Source organism: Nomia melanderi, chromosome 14, assembly GCF_051020985.1.
Source record: "Nomia melanderi isolate GNS246 chromosome 14, iyNomMela1, whole genome shotgun sequence".
NCBI lineage: Eukaryota > Metazoa > Arthropoda > Insecta > Hymenoptera > Halictidae > Nomia > Nomia melanderi.
Genome location: NC_135012.1, coordinates 8,117,216 through 8,138,278, shown reverse-complemented (window position 1 = coordinate 8,138,278; position 21,063 = coordinate 8,117,216). Strand labels below are relative to the sequence as shown.

Here is a 21,063-nt window from a genome sequence, read left to right as displayed (position 1 = left end):
CTCACATTCAATTAGATATTATAAATACAGAAGAAATAGTAGCACTAGTAATCTGTGTAAAAAGTCAGTTATAACAATCAGCTATAACGATCCGAGTAATAAATCACTGCGTCAGTTTAAGAAGACATAAAGAGTTAAAGAAACCGCCATAAGCAGATGAGATTAGAATTTGCAGAGTTATTAAAGCACTGGCATAGATAATGGATATGAATAATTTCCATTATGAAAAGCGTTTCAATTTATGATTATGATGGCCTAAATATATTCATGGCTCGTGGAAACATAAAATCATACCACAAGGCTGTAAATGGAAAGACAAATGTGAATTTTATTCTTGGACTTCAGAAAAAAACGCACGTATCGTTAAGAAAAAGTTCTTCGAACATGCATATAAAATAAGAAAATTCTCTGAAAACTGTTAGTGAAATCTAGACCTACAGTAAAACCTCGATTATTAGATTTAATTAAGCGGTTAACAGTCCAGATAAATGAAGACTCGAGAAAAAATTTGTCGATGTTTTACAAAATTCGTTATTTGAAAATGATTAGAAATTATTCGTTATTTAAAAAATGTCCGGAATGCAATTCTTCTTGTTTTGAGGGGGCAGGCAATTAGTTCGTCTTTAAGTAAACGTGTATAAAAGATATAATTATATCTCTCTTATTCTCTTACTTATTTTTCCATTTAAAGTGGCGAGAAATTATTTTTAATAGTAACCAAGTGTATGATTCAATATTCTTAATTCATTAATCTCATTCGCGATAACAATTATCAGGGAACGAGAAAGAATCAAATATAAGAATATTGAAACAAAGTCAGGGATTTCCATCGTTGATTAAAATGAAATAAAACTGAAACCTTAATCTACCGATAAAAGTAACAAACTAATGAAACATAAAGTCGACAGATTAGAATTCGTCGAATTGAACAGTTTCCGAGATCGTTATTAGTAAAACAGCATAATGAATAGAAAACAATAGAATCTTCTACGCAACTCAGTGCTAAAACTTCACTGTACATAAAATTCTGAACGAAAACGAGGAAACCTTAAAATACCATACTCCACAAACCACACTACAGTTTACCCCGCAGTATAAAACGATTGATCAAAGATTCTATTCTCATTGGGTAACACTCACAAACGAAAGGTTAACAATTAAAGGGGTCAAACGTCGAGCAGCCATTTCTTGCTTCAACCCAATTCCGGCTTCGTCTTGTATTCATCGAGCGAATTTCCCGTCCCAATTATTTTTATCAATCCGACGCGGAGCAGACGTAGAAACAATCGATAATGCACGGTCGTATTAATATCCTACCTCTGTTGAGAAGCATCGTTCTAATGACCCTGATGTAAATCTTGCCGTGCTTCGTCTTGGCGACGTGGAACAAAAAGTCGGAAACGATTCCATCGCCCTCGTGGATGTCCGTTTCCGCCAGGATCTCCTTCAAGGTCTCGACCCGTTCCTCCGGCGTGCTGTCGTCGCTGGAGGCCAACTTATCCAGATAATCGATGACACTGTAGTCCTGCCAGTACTCCGGCGGATCATCTTCCCGGTGTATTCTGCGGGTGGCAGAGTCAAAATGGCCGGAGGAGTCCAAGCCAGCGTACGAAACGTCTAGGGCCAAACTGGTGAACATGGGGGTCCGCGGGGAGCTAGTTCCCAGCTTCCAAGATGGACTCTCGGGGCTCCTTAATCGCCAGGAGTCGCTGGAGTCTTTGCTACCCAGGGAACGTCTTCCATCTTGTCCGGCGCTCATCCTTGAAGTATCACTTGAACCTCCTTCCGTTCTCCAGACGTTCCTCCCGGACTGGTTATCCGGTATTCCTAGCAGATGTTCGAATCCATACGATTTCCCGAATGTTTCGTTCGACGACCAGCCAGTTTCTAACGCGACACCGCGATGGGAAAAATGCAGGTTGCTCCACGAGGAACTTCCTGGTATGGCGACGTTCCCTGAAAGACTTTCGCTCGTTCTTGAAACGGTATTAACCTCGTCTCGTCCGATTGTTTTCCCAGATGAATCTCCCTGGGAACTGTCGAGCGTTCCCTGGGAATGCTTCCCTGATTCGGCCTCACCTTCCGCATGCCGGCTAGGTGATCTAAGTGTATCGCTCGTTCGTGAAAATGTTTGCTCGTCGTTCCGCAGAGCATTTCCAGCTTGGTCAATCGTTCTCGAAGAATGATCTTCGCCAGTTCGTTCTTGCCTGTCTATTCCCGAACATGAACCTCCCGCGGACTTCTCGCTTTGGCTCCGGAAGGATTCTTTTGAACCGCGGTCGTTGCTCATGTCACCATAATCACCTCACGCGGCTCGGTATCGAGATTTTCACCATTCTGTTCGTAGCACCACTCCAGGGATCCTTTTGGAATCCGCTGTTTGTAGTTTTACTTCCTTCTGGACGAGGATTTTTTAGTGAATACCTTCTTTGTTCTGTTTTCGGTTTGTCAATACGTTCGTCGCTGTGGATACTTTAGACAAATAGCTCGCGGTATTCGGTAGTACAGGCAATCGCTGTAGAACACGGTTTTGGTTACTCTTGAACTACCATTGGGATACGTTCTAGAGTGTAATTAGGTAGTTTGCAGTATATTTTATGAAATAATTGAATTATTCGACTTGGAGGTGGGGATTATTGTATCATTTCAAGGTTTTGTTACAATCTACGTATGATTATTCATTTTAACTTAACTTTGTCCCAAAGTAGGAAGAAATGAAGTTCGATTGTCCAAGACGTGGTTCGAAAATTAGAAAAAATTGTTAAGAATTAGGGAACAGTATGCGAAGTTCATATAAATTGTGTATTTCATTATTATTAAATCATTAGAAATTGTTTGTGCTAGTTCTTAGTTTCGTATAACACGAATTTGCATAACAGAGCATTTTTTTAAGAACTTAACGACCGTGTTATACGAAGATTACGCCTGCATGTGCATGTTATCGTTAGATTTTTCATTGTGATAACTTGTAAAGTAATGAAGTACTCTGTAGAATAATAGGTCACTTCAGATAAGCGATATGATTAATTTAAATTTTGTACTTTAGACATTCGAAATAAAACATAAGCTAAAACTTGTATCTTATACTTTAATTAGAATATGCGTGTAATATGAAAATACTGTATAAACTGACAATTTGTGTTTAGATATGGTATATTAAAAAACGTTGAAGTAGGGTGTATAAATTATATTTTCAACGGTATATTATATAATGTTTTGAATATCGAAAATGAAAAAAGATAGTAACTGCAAGTACGTGTATTCAGGAAAAACATTTAAACATTCGTAAAAATAGAATTCTAATGATACAATTGTATTTAATGATATTACATAATAATTACATTTCGAACAATAATTTATTCAGTATGAATTCTTATTCACTGAATGAGATCGTGGTTTCTTTATTAGCATATAAAGTATCAGAATGGTAATTAGACTAACATCAAATGATTTTCTTTTTATAGTAATATTTTTAATGTCGTTATTACCACTATCACACAGAAGTAATACTATATCTATCTATTACTAAACAATTTACTACTATTACATGTAAAAATCGTTGAAAATAACCAATCAGATACAACATTCTTGGAATAAATGAAAGTTTATAGAAAGCATCAGCCTTATAATGAAAGTCATTCGAATTGCCAAATACTAGGTTATTATAAGGATTTTATAATCCCAATGAAATTATATGTGTTTAAGTCCATATGCTTTAGATATTTTATGCGGTTAATTTCGTAAGTCTATCATTAACTAGGTAATGCATGAAATTACTGTTAATTCGATAATTTACTAGAAATATTCTATTATTCCATAGCACGTGTAGTTATTTTACAAGCTCAACGAACTTTAAGCATTAACGGTAACATATAATACACACATCACTTTTTGTTAAATAATAATCCACACACGACGTCGCGTGAATAATAAAACTCGATTTCAGTTACTATCGATTGATCCGGTGGCCAACGTGTTGAATAATAAATAAATACATATGCAAACGAGTTGGTAATTTTTCACAAGCTCATCACAGTGGTATACTTGCGAATTACTTCAAACATTTTCTACGTAAGAATGTGGTTTAAATTTCGAAGATATTTATACAGAAAATATAAATTGTACAAAAACATTTAAGGTATTTATATAAAGGTGTAAAAAGTATCACTTCTATAAATTGTACGAGAACAAACGTTGATTGCTGATATATATAATTTTTCTTTTCTTTCTCGTGTATCAACAATTTACGAGGAAATACACGATGTTAGTCATTATACACCAATTACACAAAGAAAACAAGTTTCAATCTGTTTTCCTGTGACATATTAAGCTAACATAAAAACAGCTTTTTTTATAATGTGATGCAATAACACGTGTCTCCTGGAAGATTACAGATCATGTTCGTGAAAATCGTTTTAAACGGTCGCTAGTTCTAATGTTGATGAACGATAAACCTACGTGAAACTGTAAACCGAGAATTGCAACAGGATGAAGGAACTTCGTTTATTTTGAACATGTTCAAAGCTTCCAAATGGCAGAGTGTAAATAAACGAAATGAAGATTTAACAAGATTTGTTTGGATTAGATAAACGTGACAATGCACTGTATTTGCCATGTGGTTCGCTAATATATTGTTTTTGTGGAGACAGTACCTACAATAAAAGAAATACAATCAATATTTGTGTGTGCACACAGCGTAAAAATAATGAATGCCGTGAAAAGAAGGGAATAAAGAATAGACAACCGATAAAATATACTTGAACTTTGTTTAACGTCTGCGCGGGAGATAATTTTAGTTGGGACTGTGCTCTCTAATCTATTTGTCCAGTATTATTACAAATGTCGAGGAACAATAACGTATCGATAATCAGCTACTCGGATTTCTGCGAAGGAGGAATGCGCAGTAATACCGATAAGGGAACAATCGATCAAAACATCCAGTACGTGCGATCAATGGAACGATAAAGAAGTATGCAAGCAGCGATAAAGTTATTTTTCTTCGTATCTCCTCGGCATTAGTTCACGTATTCCTTTGCGTATAATTGCAAGCCTATTGTTCGTACGTTACAACGAATTTTCAATGATTCCAGCGAAGATTCAAATTTTCAATGTAAAAATGCGTGAACAGAAAGAATAATTTTTTTCTATTACCATGTATGAAGAAATTATATATAAGTAAATACGATTATATACAGTCAATGATTTTCGAGATCACGAAATGTCGTTTATGAACAGAAAATAATTGCGCTTGAAGGAACTAAACACAATTATAAGTATGCAGTGCTTAATTGTTTGAGATCACGAAAGGGCATTTATGAAAGGAAAATAATTGCCTTTAAAGAAACTGGAAGTAACCGAACAGTTATGTTCAGTTGAAGGTTCTCTGAGGTTAATCAACAGCACTTATAAAGACGAAAGAGTTACATTTAAAGGAATTGTAGAGCATTAAATATAATTATATATAATTATTATTATTTACAACAGATGGTAACGTAAGATCGCTAAAGGGCAGTTATGAAAATAAAATTTTAAACGTTTTTAAAGGTAAACTATAACCAGCGAGCTTGCATCTCTGCGTTGTAAATACTAATTTGAATGAAATGGATATCCTTGTCAGAAATTTACAATCTACTTCCATTTAATCTTACAAAGATTAGATTAGAAAAAAGAACAAAATATTTCAAACACCATCTAAAGTGTCTGGAATATTTTTTGCTTGAAACTTTATCCAATTCGATTGTTGTTCTAATTTCTAGGTAAAGTCATTGTCACGCGACGATTGATATTGCTATCTAAATATTAATTCGAAATTCGAAGTCATTTCCAAAAATACTGCTGTTTAATAACATTGGTATGAACATACATGCGTTAATCTTAGTATGACTAACGGTAATATAGATTAAAGATAACTCTGCAAGTATGACAGATCAACATTTCGATTCTTGTTTCGCTAAGGACGAGCAATCAATGTTTACTACGAGCAAGAACTTTTGTTTTCTAATAATATTTCGTAAACATTGAATAACGTTATCAATTTTATTGGGAACACACTGTACGTTTTAATGTAAATACTATTATAGAGTCAGTATCCATTTTTTCTCGTTCAAGTTTCACAAGTGATATTTTTTTTATTATGATCAATATAAATAATATAATCGCGAAAAGAGCAACAAAGTTTTCGTAACATGAAAGAATAACAAGAAAGTAATACATTTATGATATATCTTCAAAAAAGCAATTCTAACACTCGATGTCGATGAACGATTTGTTTTATCTTAACAAATTGATTGATGGTACATCTTTCGAATTATTGGGTTATCTAGACGTTAGAATAAGATAACTGGATTTTTATAAACAATTTTCTTTTGTTGTCGATAAAAAGCTTTGTTTATTATTTCGTCAATTAATTTTGCACTCTACTCCTCAATTATTTTCATGTGACAGAAATTTTATTTAGAAACTTTTGGTAACCTTTCTCATAGAAGTATCTATATTAATAAATGATTTATAAATATTATTAACACTGCAGGTCACTAAATTCTCTTGAATTAATTTTAATTGCAAACCAGTCTCATTCAGAAATTCAAAATTTCTAGCGTACAAGAAACTTTTGTACATATCTTCGGCAATTATGTACAAGAATTAGAAAAATCCATGAGAATCCAATGTAATCGAACCGAATGAAGAATTTCTAGTTCGATTGAAAACACGTGCAGCTTCACAGGGAAATGTAAATTTTTCGCGCCATTTCCGTTCCATTGAAACGTTTCCTTTTGAGGCCGACGGTTAATTTATAACATTAAAATAGACCAAAGTTAACAAGTAAATTATTTATCGAATTGTTTATTAACATTTATCAACAATTATCAACTGAAGTCCGAAAGCTTAACATAACAAAACAACGCAATATTTTTGCAATATTTTTGAAAACATTGTAATTATTGAAATTTCTGATTAACACCAAAACTACCGAGCATTTAATACGATTAATATGTAATCCCCATAAAAATTGTATAGATTATTTTCAATTTCTTCAAACATAGTATTCAAATGAAACTATTTATTTTCAAGATCACATTTCGAATGTTCAATGTTTTTAAGATATCAGTAATTGCGAAACAAAAAAAAACCGAAACCAGTCATTTTGGCTGTTACGACGGTAGTTGTAATGTTAACCACATAGAAACATGTCTCAAAGTGAATGTGTTCAACACTCCCATACATAACAGCAAGTGAAAATCGAGCGTGGAGCGAATTACTTCCACGGTTATTTCGATTAATTATATGCAGTAATTAGGTTCGGGAAATAAACCGGTGTGAAAGAGTTCTAACGATGGCTAGGGGAACAATAAGCCATTATAATTCGCATTTTCTCCTGGGCACCTTTTAATTCACAGATCGCTTCTATGAGAAAGCGTTGAACCATGCGAGAAGAAATACGTTTAAGGAATTACACGGCTTTTCTTTAACGAGGTCGACTTAATTGATCGTCTGACGATTATTACATAATCCTTTCAAGGGAATGAATAGACGAACCATTGAGGACATGAAAGGTTCCTTCCCATACTTATCCGTAGATCACGTGGCACGCGTTTCAAAACGCATTCCATTAAAATATTACCATGAACCTTAATTGTTACGAGGAAAAAAATTGCAAGTTAACGTCGAATTAATTTACACTCACTTATGCGTTATCGAAACAAAGAATAGCCGTTAGAGAATTATGATTGAAAGATTGATTCTTTGTATTCGGATTTAAACAACTCTTTTTTAACGTAGGAAGTAATTAGTTTCTTCAATTACTAGTTTCTGTGATTATTGATATCTCAAAATTAACACTAGATGTATGGGACGTGCCAATTCGACTTATATTAAATTTTATAAACATTATTCGGTAAATGTGTGGGTCGATTTTGATTGATTCAATTACGTGATTATGGATCCTACTAATACATTTTTAAACATTTGATTTTCTAGATCTAAACGGACGAACATCAATCTTTCTGGGAACAATAGAATAAACTGTACAATAAATGTCTGTATATCTTGTGTGACATATCCAAAATGATTTTAGAAATAAATAGATTCAATTGAGTAGTATAATGAATGTATGAAGAAATCAAAAAAGATCTATTGTTACAATTTCTATAAGGATTACCATATTAATCGTATTAAACGCTCGACAGTTCTAGTGTTAAGTAGTACTTCGAATGAAACTTTATTGGTACGTATTTTATAAACCAAGACTAACATTTTATAATTTACGTTTTTCTAAGGTGCAGTAACGTTTAAAATCATATCTACTATTTAGGTATTGGAAGTTTATTGGAATCAGTTTCTTAACCTTAATTATTAATTTTTGCTAAGTATACTTAATAAACTAAACTTTTTATCTGCTTTATGTACTTGTTCGCACGCAACAAATTTATTAAAATGTTTGTTAAAATAAAATTTTTCTGTGAACTCAATATTGTCTTTTACTCTTCGGTTTATTTAGTTTATTGGCCAAAACAAATCTTCATTTCTGAGAATTACAGCGAGCATGGTCACACCAATAACAAGGGAGGAATTTTTGGAAGTGAAAGTACATTAATATGTATCATGGTCCATGGTCCCATTTAGGGACTACGCATACTTAATGTATACCACACTTGTTTTTTCGTTTTGATTTCCAGTCTTCACATTCGGAAAATCCCTCACAATGTTGAAATATCATGTTGGATATGTGGCACCTGTTTCATGTAATTGTAAAATTAGAAAGTTTGGTTAAAAATTGTTTCACTAAAAACCGAAAACATTCATATAATTTTGTGATTTGTACACGCACAAAGTGTTCCCCGTAAATTGGAAAATAACTATCATCAAAATATCGTGAGAATTAAACAAAACGTTATTAACAAAACTGAAATCGTTATGAGTGTCCAGTAATCCTAAAACGCAAAATCTACTGCTACCACTACTAATTAAAAAAAGAAGCATGTAGAATGTTCTTGTTTTACTTATATAATTTATAAAATATTACCTTTAGAATAAAAAATAAAATAAAAAAAATAAAATTTATGGGAAATTAGTTGAAGTAAATTTTTTAAATGATTCAGCATTGAATACTATTTACAAGTACCACAAACGCGTCTAGCGTTCGTTCATATACAGATGCACTACGGCATTCTTAGGAGTTTCGAAATATCTCGAAACAGGTTTGAAAACATCAGGAATCGATACAACCTTTATACGAACTACTTACTTCGTATGGCGCCGGTTTTTGTACCGGCGAGTTAAAAAAACATTGCCCGTATAAGTGTATAAAATAATCGGAGCGCAGGAATATTCGCCGGTTAATGCGCAACTAGAATGCGCTTTATTTCTACTTATGCCATTGGATCACGAAAACGACCTCCATATTCGCGTACCATTCGAATAAATAGCACAAATTAATTACCACTCCTGTTAATTAAGACATTGCTGTTGTTCAGAAGTTAATCAATTATTTTTCTTTAATTGTGACTAAAAAGTAATGTGAAAAGTTACAACGAACACTGTAAATACTTTATAAAAGTAAAACCAGCATCCGTGATGTGTGTGCGGCCATAAATAATGAATATCCAAATCTACGCATCTCAATCTTTTCACGTTCCACCACTCGAAATCTTGAAAGACTTCAATCACTTGGTATATTCTTAAATATACAATTGGTTTATTTTTCAAAATGTTCGGCTGAAGTGGACACGCAAAATTTACATTTTTTTATTCAACGTTCAGTCTGCGAAGCATTCGTGTTAAAACGAACTATGATCGGTTCTGTCATTTCTTTATCAATCACGGCTGTACAGAGATAAAAAGATATATCTCGAGCTTATGTAACGATGTACGAAATTTATGCGGTGGTTTGAGAGGAGGAATGAGAAAATACACTCGAGAGCCAAATATAACATTTTCCAAATAAGCACGAGAAAAATTAAAGTGACTTATTTAAATGTGGAATAAATAATAAATAATAAATGTTATCTAAACGTTGAAAAAACCGTCGTATATCATTTAAAACGACGAAAATATGTTAGTAGTCTTATGTGCAAGATGCTCCTACAACAGTTTCCTGTAGCTCTAACCTAACATAACCTATGCGACGCATGTGTTTAAAATTCATCGCGCTTCAAAAGTTTTGCTCCACTGTTGCAGAAAATGTGAAGACTGTCATGTTTTAATATAATGATATTTAAACGACGCAGAAAATATAGAAGTTAATTCAATTAAACAGCAAAAAACATTGCTATTAGAAAGTTACCTCGGCCTAACCTAAATGTCAATACTTTAAACGAACCATATTTCCCCACATATAACAGAACATTCTGCATTGCTATTGGTTTTTATCGGAAAAACCATAGTAAACACTATACAAAAATCTCTTATAATTATTATCTTCGCGTTCTCATGAAATTTATGAATAGGTCATTTCTAATCCTTGAAGATATTACTAATTTCATCATCAGATTTCATTGAATAAAAACAGTGTAGAATCATGAATACTAAAAATAAAAACATCAGAACAATAAACGACGTTTCAAGATCCCACGGTGATAATTAATTCACAGAAAAACTACGACCATCGTCTGCATATTGATCTTATTGCATTAACCGTTCAACAGAACAAAGAAGATATTACGTACACGTACGATTAACGATACGTGCACAGAACAAAAAAAACATATAAAATAATACTGCACTGAAACATCGATTCACTTCCAACTGTCATTTCACGATATTTTCACGTAGCTCACAGAGGTGTCGTTCCAGTGTAACAAACAAACATTGCGCGAAGAAGCACGTTCGGTTAATTTGTAAAAGCACGGAACAAATTTTTTTTACATGACAAGAAAACAGACGCAGAACACCCTCCCAACGTGGAGAATGAACGGCGACTAAAGTGAACTATGGAAGTTCCAGAGCAGCGCCGGGTCGAGCGCTCCCATTGGTCGACGACTCTTCCGGGCGGCAGCTACGATTGGACAGTCGACGGGAAACCGACTGGTGCGTTGTAACTTGTTATGAATGATACGTAAAACGCTAGTTCAAATACAACGTGAGTAGTATTTACTAAAATGATTCGTAAACACTATCAGTTCAGCAAAATAATATGGTCACTATCAGTGTACATGGTAATTATATTTCATAAAGAAAAGAATAACAATAATCCAATGTTAGTATCTGCTTATTATTTCAGTAAATCCTTGTATATGTTTGTGAAGTTAAATATTTAGATTGCTCCTTGAAAACAAATGAGTGTTTATAAACATATGTTAAAGAATTCATAGAAGTGTTATTTAGTAAGTATATTTTCGAGTTAGGAAATATCTTTCACATAAGAATCATTAAATGGATTAATTCTATTATACTCGTGTAAACAAATCAGAATATTAAACTGGATAAGAGAAATCGGATAATGGTCAGATAATTTTTTTAAAAAACCTGAGTTCAAAAATATGCTCACAGATTGAAGATTTTATGAAAATTATATTAACCCTTTGCATTATGAGAAATGCTTCTTGATTGAACACAGTAAAATTGTAAAATAAAAAATTTAATACAAAATTTTGAATAAGGCATAAACATATGAAACATAGAAATCAAATAATTCTGTATTATTTCACCAGAAAATAATAAATTTTTATAATGAAAAATATTGTCGAGAGCAAAGGATTAAAATTTCATAACATGATCTAAAAAAAGAAAAATAGAAAAATCAGTTGTAGTTGTATTATGCGCATACATATGCGTAAATGATTCTTACCGTTAATGTTTGGGCAGTTAATGGTCCGAACGGCAAAGAATTATTGGAGCGGTAACGTACAGTGTATTTACATACTGTTTTATAAGTCCTGCAGTTCGGAGTTGGGAAGTGAATAGTACAACCAGTAAAAATCAGTTTTTCGGTGTGTCATAGAAAATTATTTCTTTAATACAAGAACCACGGTACCCATTAAAATTGCGGGTTTTAATTTTTTTTTTGCAATTATTGATAGTTTAAAAGCATTGAATACCCGGAATGAGTTTGAAAATAAACAATTCAATTTAATTGCTATAAAAAATGTTTGAAAAAATTATCAAAAAATGTATTGTTACAATATTTATAAGGATTATATATCAACCGCAACAAATATTCGGTAGTTCCAGTGTTAAAAAATGGAACTCAAAATAACAAAGCGAATATTATGTATAACTGAACATTTTTATATGTTCCAATGCAACATTTCTCCAAGGACAAACACGTCGAAATATATAACTTAAAGAATGCTGAGAATATTCCAAGAAAATTATCACTAATTACCGATAACAACGGTGAACGATAAAACTGGAGTTTTATCGTCGAAAATATTGCCTTGTCGGCTGAAAAGAAAAAAATCGAGAAAGCTGTAAATCCGATTTACGAGACAGATGAATGACGGATATGATTTCCTTAGTCTATCTTCGAGGTGGAACATTTTCCAATAATTGAAGGTTACTATTAATCAGTTACATAAGATGGTTTGCAGTTGCACTTTTCGCCGAGGTTAGAATTTTAGCCAAGCGTTTAAGGGAAATAATATTCCTGAAGATTAGTAAATTATTCGAAACATTATTGCTTAAAATATTGAAATATTTGAAAGTTACGTTATTCAGGATATTACGTGTTTAAAGGTTTAAATTAGTAACACTGTTCATTCTTATCAGATTTGTTCCTATAATCGTTAACAATTGTTCCTATAATTGTATATAACAGTATGAGTTTGTTAAATTTGTCAGAACGCAAGAGCTTCATTGCATAAATTCGACAGAGCCATGGAATCAACGGTATTAATTGAGACAAGGACACGTGAGCATAAATGATAAAAGATAAAACTGATAAAAGATAATAAAGATAAGAATATTAATATAGAAAGTACTTACTAAAGTAGTTGAGGGTCTCCCGGATTTGGTCCGGTGACAATTTCAAGTCAGTGTCAACTGTTTTTAGTGCCGGTGACGGAATAAACCAATCAGAGTTTTCGTATCCTGAATATAACAAACAAAATAAGGTGTTAAGACATTTGTAACATCTCTTAGAACATAAAATCGAAATTACACATTTCTGAAGTAATATCTGGTTAATCTGAAGTCTTACTTAAGACGTTAATTCGAATTCTTAGCATTCAACGAAAAACGAAAATATATCGTAAATAATTAAATAAAGTTTATTTAAGAAAATATTTCGTTCTATCAATTACAATGGAGAACTTCTACGAACTATCCAATGCATATTTTCTCAAACCACAGCCCGAGGAGGACGTTGCTTCTCTGAAACTAGGTACTCTTATATAACTCGAACCAATTTTACGTTTGTTGATAGACGCTTATATATTTCCGGAATCTTAAAGTGGCTTTTAAATAACGTTTCATACGTGGTTGAATTATATGCACGTCACAGGCATGCAATGCCCATGCACGTTATGTAAGAAAATAGTTTCGTCCACTCTATTTCGAATATTCACAAGATTTCAAGAATCAGGATCAACGAAATTCGTTCGAAAATATTGCAGAAAATACTTTATTAACGCGACCTTGCGAGTACAATGCTTCGATCTCGGAAGGTGAAATCCGGCGAGTGTGAGCATTGACATTGAACTTTAAAACGAGGATACTAATTTTCTGTGCACACGTTTACCTTGAAATTGTGTGAGGGTATCAGCTCGCAGACGGTACCTAGGTATTTGTTCCTCTAACAAACTGATGATTTCAACTTCTGGTAGTTCGCCGCCGCTGCAGACCTCTGTAAAAAAAACAGGACGTTTTCAAACATTTCAATATTATTTTCTCGTGTCAATTCATAATTCACGTATTCTTATTGCAATCTTAAATCTTCGTCTTACTCTGGAAAATTCTTCGCTGTTTATATCTTTAACACTACAATTACCGAGCGTAATATTTGATATGCGATATATTAATTATATATAATTATATATATAGTAATAATAATAATTATTATATATATATTAAATAAAATTATACATAATTATATTTAAAATATAATTTATATTTTACCTTATTACTACAAATTTATATTTTGTTTTATTATTACAAAATTACATTCTATATGACATCTTTAATCTCGTATTTATAATATAATCTGGTTCGTATACTTCCTTCATTAATAATGGTAACGAAGCTAGACACCATCTATTTTCTGTACGACCACTCGATTACTCATAATACGGTCGTCGAACCGTGATGTACAAGCTCAACGAGGACAAGATCTATCGCACACTGACGCACGATGTTAAGTACGGAATAAAATCTTTGAAAACTTCCTTGTCATGGATCATTTAGATTAAACGTTCGAGACTATTTACGGATAAAAATGGAACTCGGAGGCAAATGTTGAAAATAAAAGTGTGGATGTAAAGGTGATCCTCCGGCAGAAACATATTGCGAGGATATTTATTTAAACGAGCAATCTACTAAAGTGGAACTTTCATTGTTCACGAGGGAACTTGCTCTATGAAAAACACTGGTGTAATCGATTCTTGTAGGTGCTGTCGAGCTAAATTAACTGGAAACATATTGCCACTTGCACTGACGCTCAATCTGATCGGCTGCTATGTCAGACAACGATTATGCGCGTTATTAATTTCATATTATTTCCATAAGTAATATTGTAATATTTTATATTACTTCTATACTGTTATAATATTTTATACTGTTTCTATAAATTAATAAATATTAATGCATCGTAATTATTTACTTCGACCAACAATTAAATATAAGTTCGATAGTCAACATTCTCTAATGGAACATAGACGACATTGTTTGAAACGAATTTAATGATAATTCACAGATAAATTAAGCAACAAAGCTATTTTATTTAAATACTTCACATAGCAATGCAAAGTTTAATTTAAAATACTAAATATTCAACTTCATAGTTTTGTTGTATTAAATCAAGTAACTGAGAGTTTACCTCTCAAGTGCAAAAGGTTACTAACAGAAGTTCGTAGCAACCAGTTTTCAAATGTCCTTATTTCACCCAGTTGTCAATTAGAGAAAAGTAAAAATATCGTTGAACGCAAATGTGTTAGTGAACAGTGTCAACATCGTGATAATAAATGTTAATATATTCATGTACAGTTCTACTCTTCGATATGTACGTTTACATTTACCGCTTACAAAACGCACGCTCCGAGTGCATGCGAATTCAACGGATTTTCTTGAAAGCGTGTCTTTAAACGAAAACATTGTATCTTTTCTTTTCGACTTATTTTTACACGTAGAATTGCCCCCTGCACGGTTGTACCGCGCGTTCTGTTACACTGTCTACGCCAGTGGTTCTCAATCTTGTCTCGCTAAAGAATTTGGCAATGTTTCTTCGACACATATAACCAGCATTCGTTTCAACTTTTCATAGTTACAATATTCTATTAAATGGGAAACCATTACAAATGTTTTAACGAAGCACAAATGAATTTTATGACAAAAATTTCGTCAACGTAATACACGTGATATAATACATTATTTAAATACTTGGCAAATTTATCGTTTGAAAATAATGTTTTCAACTTAACCATAAAAATGAATTTATTTGATATTTTCGTTGGAATGATTGTTTATCTCCTTTGCTTATTATTTTTCTTCTAAGTAAAATGTATAATAATATTATACAGGTACACTACAGAAAAATGGAATAACTCCAAGTACTTAGAAGAGTAAGCCTGGTACAGTCGTTTGAGAGAAAAGGAGAGAGGACTCTCTTCTACAAATTTTGCATGTATTATTCTGGGAATCCGGGACAATGACTGCCGGGACAATAAACCTGAAATTCGTATGCACGTGATGTGCAGATGTCCAAGGACCCCAGTATCTTATGAATGCCTGGGTCTTTGGCAGCAGACCTGACCTGCCAATGGTCGTTGGGACTCCCGTCTACCTGGCGTTAGGTTGCTGCACCAATGAAATTTATAACACAGGGAATGCTTTCGGTAAGGGACCGTAAAGACATAGAACGAAGGGATCAGGCTACAAAAAGTGATAAATAGGAAAAATTTGAGAAATGGAAGAGTAGTAAATTAAGCTGGATAAGAGAAAAGGAGAAGCTGTGTAACGATGTAATAATATAATAAAAAGATATAAAAAGAAAAGGTGTGTAATTGAAAATAAGTACATATGTACATATAATACTATAGAATATAATCAGGAAGACTGGAAAGAAATCCATTATTTCTGTTTTCAACAGGAGACTTTATTATTTCATACAAATTTTTAAATATTGATCTGAAAAATAGATTTGCAGGGAATTATATTTTGGACTAATATTTATAAATTTAAAGGAAATAATAAGGCTTTCCAGTGAAACTAAGGATAATGGATTTTCTTCTGGTCTCCTTAATTAGGAAATAAGAAATGAAAGGATGAGAATGAAAGTAGCGAGTAAATGGAAAGATGGGAATGTTAAGATAGCATTGAGCTGCTCAGGATTCTGTAATTATAAAGTCAATTTCGTAGTTGACAGTTTGAAAATAAATAGTAATATTAATGATAATAAGAAAATGCCGTAAATGGTTAAAATCTGTAGTATATTTATTTCTGCCGGAAAGCTAACAGAAAATAGCGGTGCCGTAGTCTAACGCCAGGTCAAGTGCGACCTAAATCTGGATTTTCATTGTTCATTTGAATCTAACGTTTCGATATAAAATATTATTTAACAATTTCCATGAAAAACATACAGACAAAAGGAATGTACTATAAAAATATGAATATTTTTAAAATACACTTCATTATTTATTTATACACATTCGCCACATAAAAGATCGTTTTGTTTTTCATCACATATGCCGTATTTGTAATTTTCAAGAAAAAAAGTTTTAATCGAATTTTCTACTTATATCACTCTGTATTAAGGTACTTAATGAAATTACGTTCTTTTCACGTTAAATAAAAGTAATAAAAGTAAAAAAGATAATTTCTTCATTGAACATAACAAATAATTGATTTGGAAAAATAATAAGTAAAATAAAAGTTTCATCATCACATATGAGTTTTAAGTTTAAATATAAAATATAATGTCAAATTGTATGGATTTCTATAGGACACCCTGCATAATTAATGTTATTATTAGTAACATTTAATTTTCAAAAGATTAATGGGCAGCGATGTCTGTGGTGGTTTAAATGTTTACTTACCAATTTTTACAATTATATTTTCAAATGTTCTTTTATCAGATAGAACAATCACCCCTTATTAAATGTAATATAGTAAACTAACAACTTTAGCAAACTATCAAAAGATGAAAAGTTAAATGAAGCCTGAAAATCTGGGTCGAAATAAACCCAGGCATCGCCTTCAAGGTTTAAACATAAACGAGGTAATGTTGCCACACCAGTGGTATCAGTGCTGCCACCTAGCAGCATCTGAAGCAAACACGATGCAAGCGCACCTCTTATCTCCTATGATAACGAAGTACACAGATTCGAACACAGCAAAAATTAATTCTTTCAACAGTTCAAAGATATCACAAAATTATCAATCGTACTTTCAAATAACTTTAAACATATGAAGAAAATTGTGAAGGATTAAAACCATGCAAAACTACATTCTTACAAATAATCCCCAGTACTCCTAGAACATTTCAAAATTGAAAGAGTCGTTCACCGATTAAAATAGCCAATTATAATTTTCCCATATTTTTAAATTTTATTATTAAAACATTAACTGGTTTCTAATTAAAATTTTTCTATTTTTCGTTCTGTGAAGGTAGTCACTTGAACGTCTGAATGGCTCATATAATCTTGAGGACGTGAGAAGTAGCTATAGTACTTATAGCTACCATAAATTTATTAAAAAACACACAGAATTAAACGAAATACTTGGCATAAAACGACATATTCTTTGCACGAAATTGGTGAAATACATTTTTTTAAGGAAATCGTACCATCTCTCCATTTGCTAAGGACTTTATTCCGTTTTTCGAGAAACTTTTTAAGCTTTGTAGGCCCACTCGGCCGGGTTGATGCACCACCACTGTACATAATCCTTTTTTCCGCGCTAGAAGTTCCCACTCATCGTTCCTTTTCAATACTTTTGTCTCCGTTTTCGCACGATCACTTGATATTCAACTTCTGTCAACACATACGTGCACACGCTCAACTGTTACGATACAATTTACCGTCGAATCTTGCGTTTATATCTTCCTTACGATCTCATTTCGTTTATATTCTCCTTTGTTCCCACAGTGTTCACTGTTCTCTCGAACAAGACGTTAATCGAAATCTTTCGGATAAAATACAAAATTGCGTAATCGTGCTGAGAAGCTGTAGAGCTTTATTGTCTTACATTCGAAAGAATTCGTAACAGGTGAGAAGCATCGATAAAAATGACTACAGACGAATGTTATGACATTCGCGAAGATCCAGCTGATGATGTTCACATTCGGATTTAGGGATCGAGTGGTTTGCACTTTAGGAACATGTCACAGAATCGGAAATTTCACTGAACACATGCGATGTTTGCGAGTAGTGAAGTTAAACGATGGTATCGCCGAGCTTTGCGAAGAAATTCGAGCACCAGCGATAATTGCTTCTAACAGGTGTTGAGCTGTTGCGAAGAGTGAAACTTTCGGAACATGAGACAGTGAAGAAAACGCTCGTGTAGATTCACAAGTCGGGATAGAACTTAGTCGGCACAGTGAAAGAGAGAGAACAAAATAGAACGAATCTATTGGCCGTTGGCCAATCTGGTTTCTTTACCGAACCCTGAATAGATTCATTACAAAAAGATCGATTTCCACAAATATTTTTGATAATTGTATTCACTTATTTTTGTTACTCATGACACCATTTCACGATCAATCGAGTTTTAAAGAGTCTTTGAAAATTGGGGTGGAAGACGTCAAAATGAAACTGGACGTGAAATTTTAAACAAAATAATTAAAAAATTATTTGAACGTTGTGTTAACAGTATTTTAAGAAAGATTTCAAAGAAATATTTTTTGTTTCTGTAAAAGGGAAATAATTTATTTTTTATTTAAATGAAATATATATTGTGATATGAAATGAAATATAACTTGTGAGATTTTTGCAAGAACATCGTGCATGATTTTTTAACCCTGAGGTATGTAATTTTGAATACTGTTATAGGCAACTGCTTTGACAGTACTAAAGATTAATTGCAAAATTATAATATTGATTATGTTATTAGATTATTATACATTAATAATATTATAATGATATTTGTCATGTGGCTCATCACAGTAATATTTTAATTTATGTATATTAATTTCAACGGTTAATTAAAGTAAACATCAATAGGTAATAATTAAAATATTATATATCTTCGTCATATTATTACATTTTGAAACTATACGAACGTAACTGCGAATTTTTCTTGAGAAAAAATGAATATTAATAAAATTTTTGATGAGTAACGAAGAAAATGTGTTTTTTACAGAATGAGTAAAAGTATAATTTTGGAATCCTATTCTAGTTCACAGATACATAGAGAAGACAGTTATTTTGAAAACAAGAAGGAATGATTAAAAGAATATCAATACAATCCTTTATTTAATGCTAATGAATACTGGTATACTGAAAATATATTTGAAAACTATTGAAATTTCAATTTTTGGTCAAAGTTATAGAATTGAAAAATATTATTATTTTTCTGTTTATGTTCAGGATTATATTCACTCAGAGAGTAACAAATGATCTAGCCTGATTTTAATTTTATTAAACAATAAATCTAACTTTAGTTAAATACAAAAAAAAATATGTAACAAGAATATATTTCTGTAGAATTCTATAAAATTTCAGAAGTCAATAATAAAGTAAATCTGTATTTGTGTTAATTTTTATGATAAAAACCATTTAAAAAACATACAGCAAGGTCTGCGAAAAGTTTTTCAAGTATCGAAATGACGAATATTCCTACAAGGACAAATATGAGTTAACGTATAGATGATTTTTGGCATGTTTGACGTTTCATATCTCGAAAAAAGCCTAATTTAATGAATTAAATTAAAGAACAGTTAAATGCAATTTTAACTATAATTCTTGTAACCTGAAAAATATGAACACCTGTGACACTGGAAAATAACGAACTTTAAACAAATTCAAAATAAAGAAACGATGAGAATAATTATTAGTACACTGCAGATTTTACACATTTACGATAAATACAAATTGGAATATAGAATAGAGATATATTGATAAGAATTTCAGAATGTCGTTGCTTTATTTCAACGTATTAAAATTTTTAAGAGAAGAAACATACTTCTATTTACAAATTTATGTTTCCTTAAATTGTTTCAGAAAATTTCTGATTATTCATAAAAATAAAATACAGAAATGTTCATGAGAATTTAGAAATATCGTTGTTTTACTTTCAGCGTATTCAAATTTGTAAGAGAAAAAATTGATTTCTACTTAATTTGTGCTTCTTCAAATTGCTTCAGAAAATTTTGATTATCCATGAAAATCCGTAGTCTAAATTATAAAAGTACTACGAACAAAGTTTGGAGTTACTGGTAATTAATAACCCCCTGACTCTACGAAAATAGCAAATCTTTTTAGTCCATTCATGTAACACAGTCGGCTGATTTGATAGCAATGAAATGGGCGAATGGATATCACATAAAGAGAACGTGAAATGACCGACCCTTAATAGGTCGGTTATTTTCGGAGCCACGCAACAAAGTGCGTTAGTTATTTCTGCGCCGCCGTCAGATTCGTAAAATTATCTCGTCAGCTGATTCGAAACACCGTGTGTACCGAGAAGAAACGAACCGCCGACCATCACCGTATCTTATAGCTATAATGGTCACCATATTATATCGGGTCGAAAGTGTTGTCGGTACACTTAGGGAGAAAGTATTTCATAAAAGAAGAAATAATTTATTTCTTTATCTAAAATAAATAATCTCTCATTTCTTTATCTCTCTTAATAAAGTAGCTTGAAAGGTCTCTTGATAAGGTATCTTGAAAATGAATTAAGTAATTGACAAATTTTTACAAGTTCGAGCCTAAGAATTTTATCAATAAAACTTTCTGTTCAACTCAATGAATCGAT

At 32.2% G+C, this 21,063-nt stretch overlaps 1 protein-coding gene across 14 annotated transcripts in view; it reads right to left on the bottom strand.

Moving 5' to 3' along the window:
- milt (trafficking kinesin-binding protein milt) overlaps positions 1-21,063 on the bottom strand; it is an 83,779-nt gene that overhangs the window by 39,162 nt on the left and 23,554 nt on the right. For 3 of the 14 annotated variants that reach the window (XM_031992360.2, XM_031992358.2, XM_031992363.2), the window contains 2 exons: positions 13,676-13,780; positions 12,922-13,026 (listed from right to left, as the gene is read on the bottom strand). Coding sequence is in view for 11 of the 14 variants with exons in the window: in XM_031992358.2 (XP_031848218.1) it covers positions 12,922-13,026; positions 13,676-13,780 (210 nt within the window). In the remaining 3 variants the exon portion in view is untranslated. Of the gene's footprint in view, positions 1-1,317; positions 2,516-3,950; positions 3,969-10,664; positions 10,917-12,921; positions 13,027-13,675; positions 13,781-17,932; positions 17,958-21,063 lie in introns of those variants that run through there. The other 11 variants (XM_031992359.2, XM_031992351.2, XM_031992349.2 and 8 more) reach the window with 11 other exon arrangements.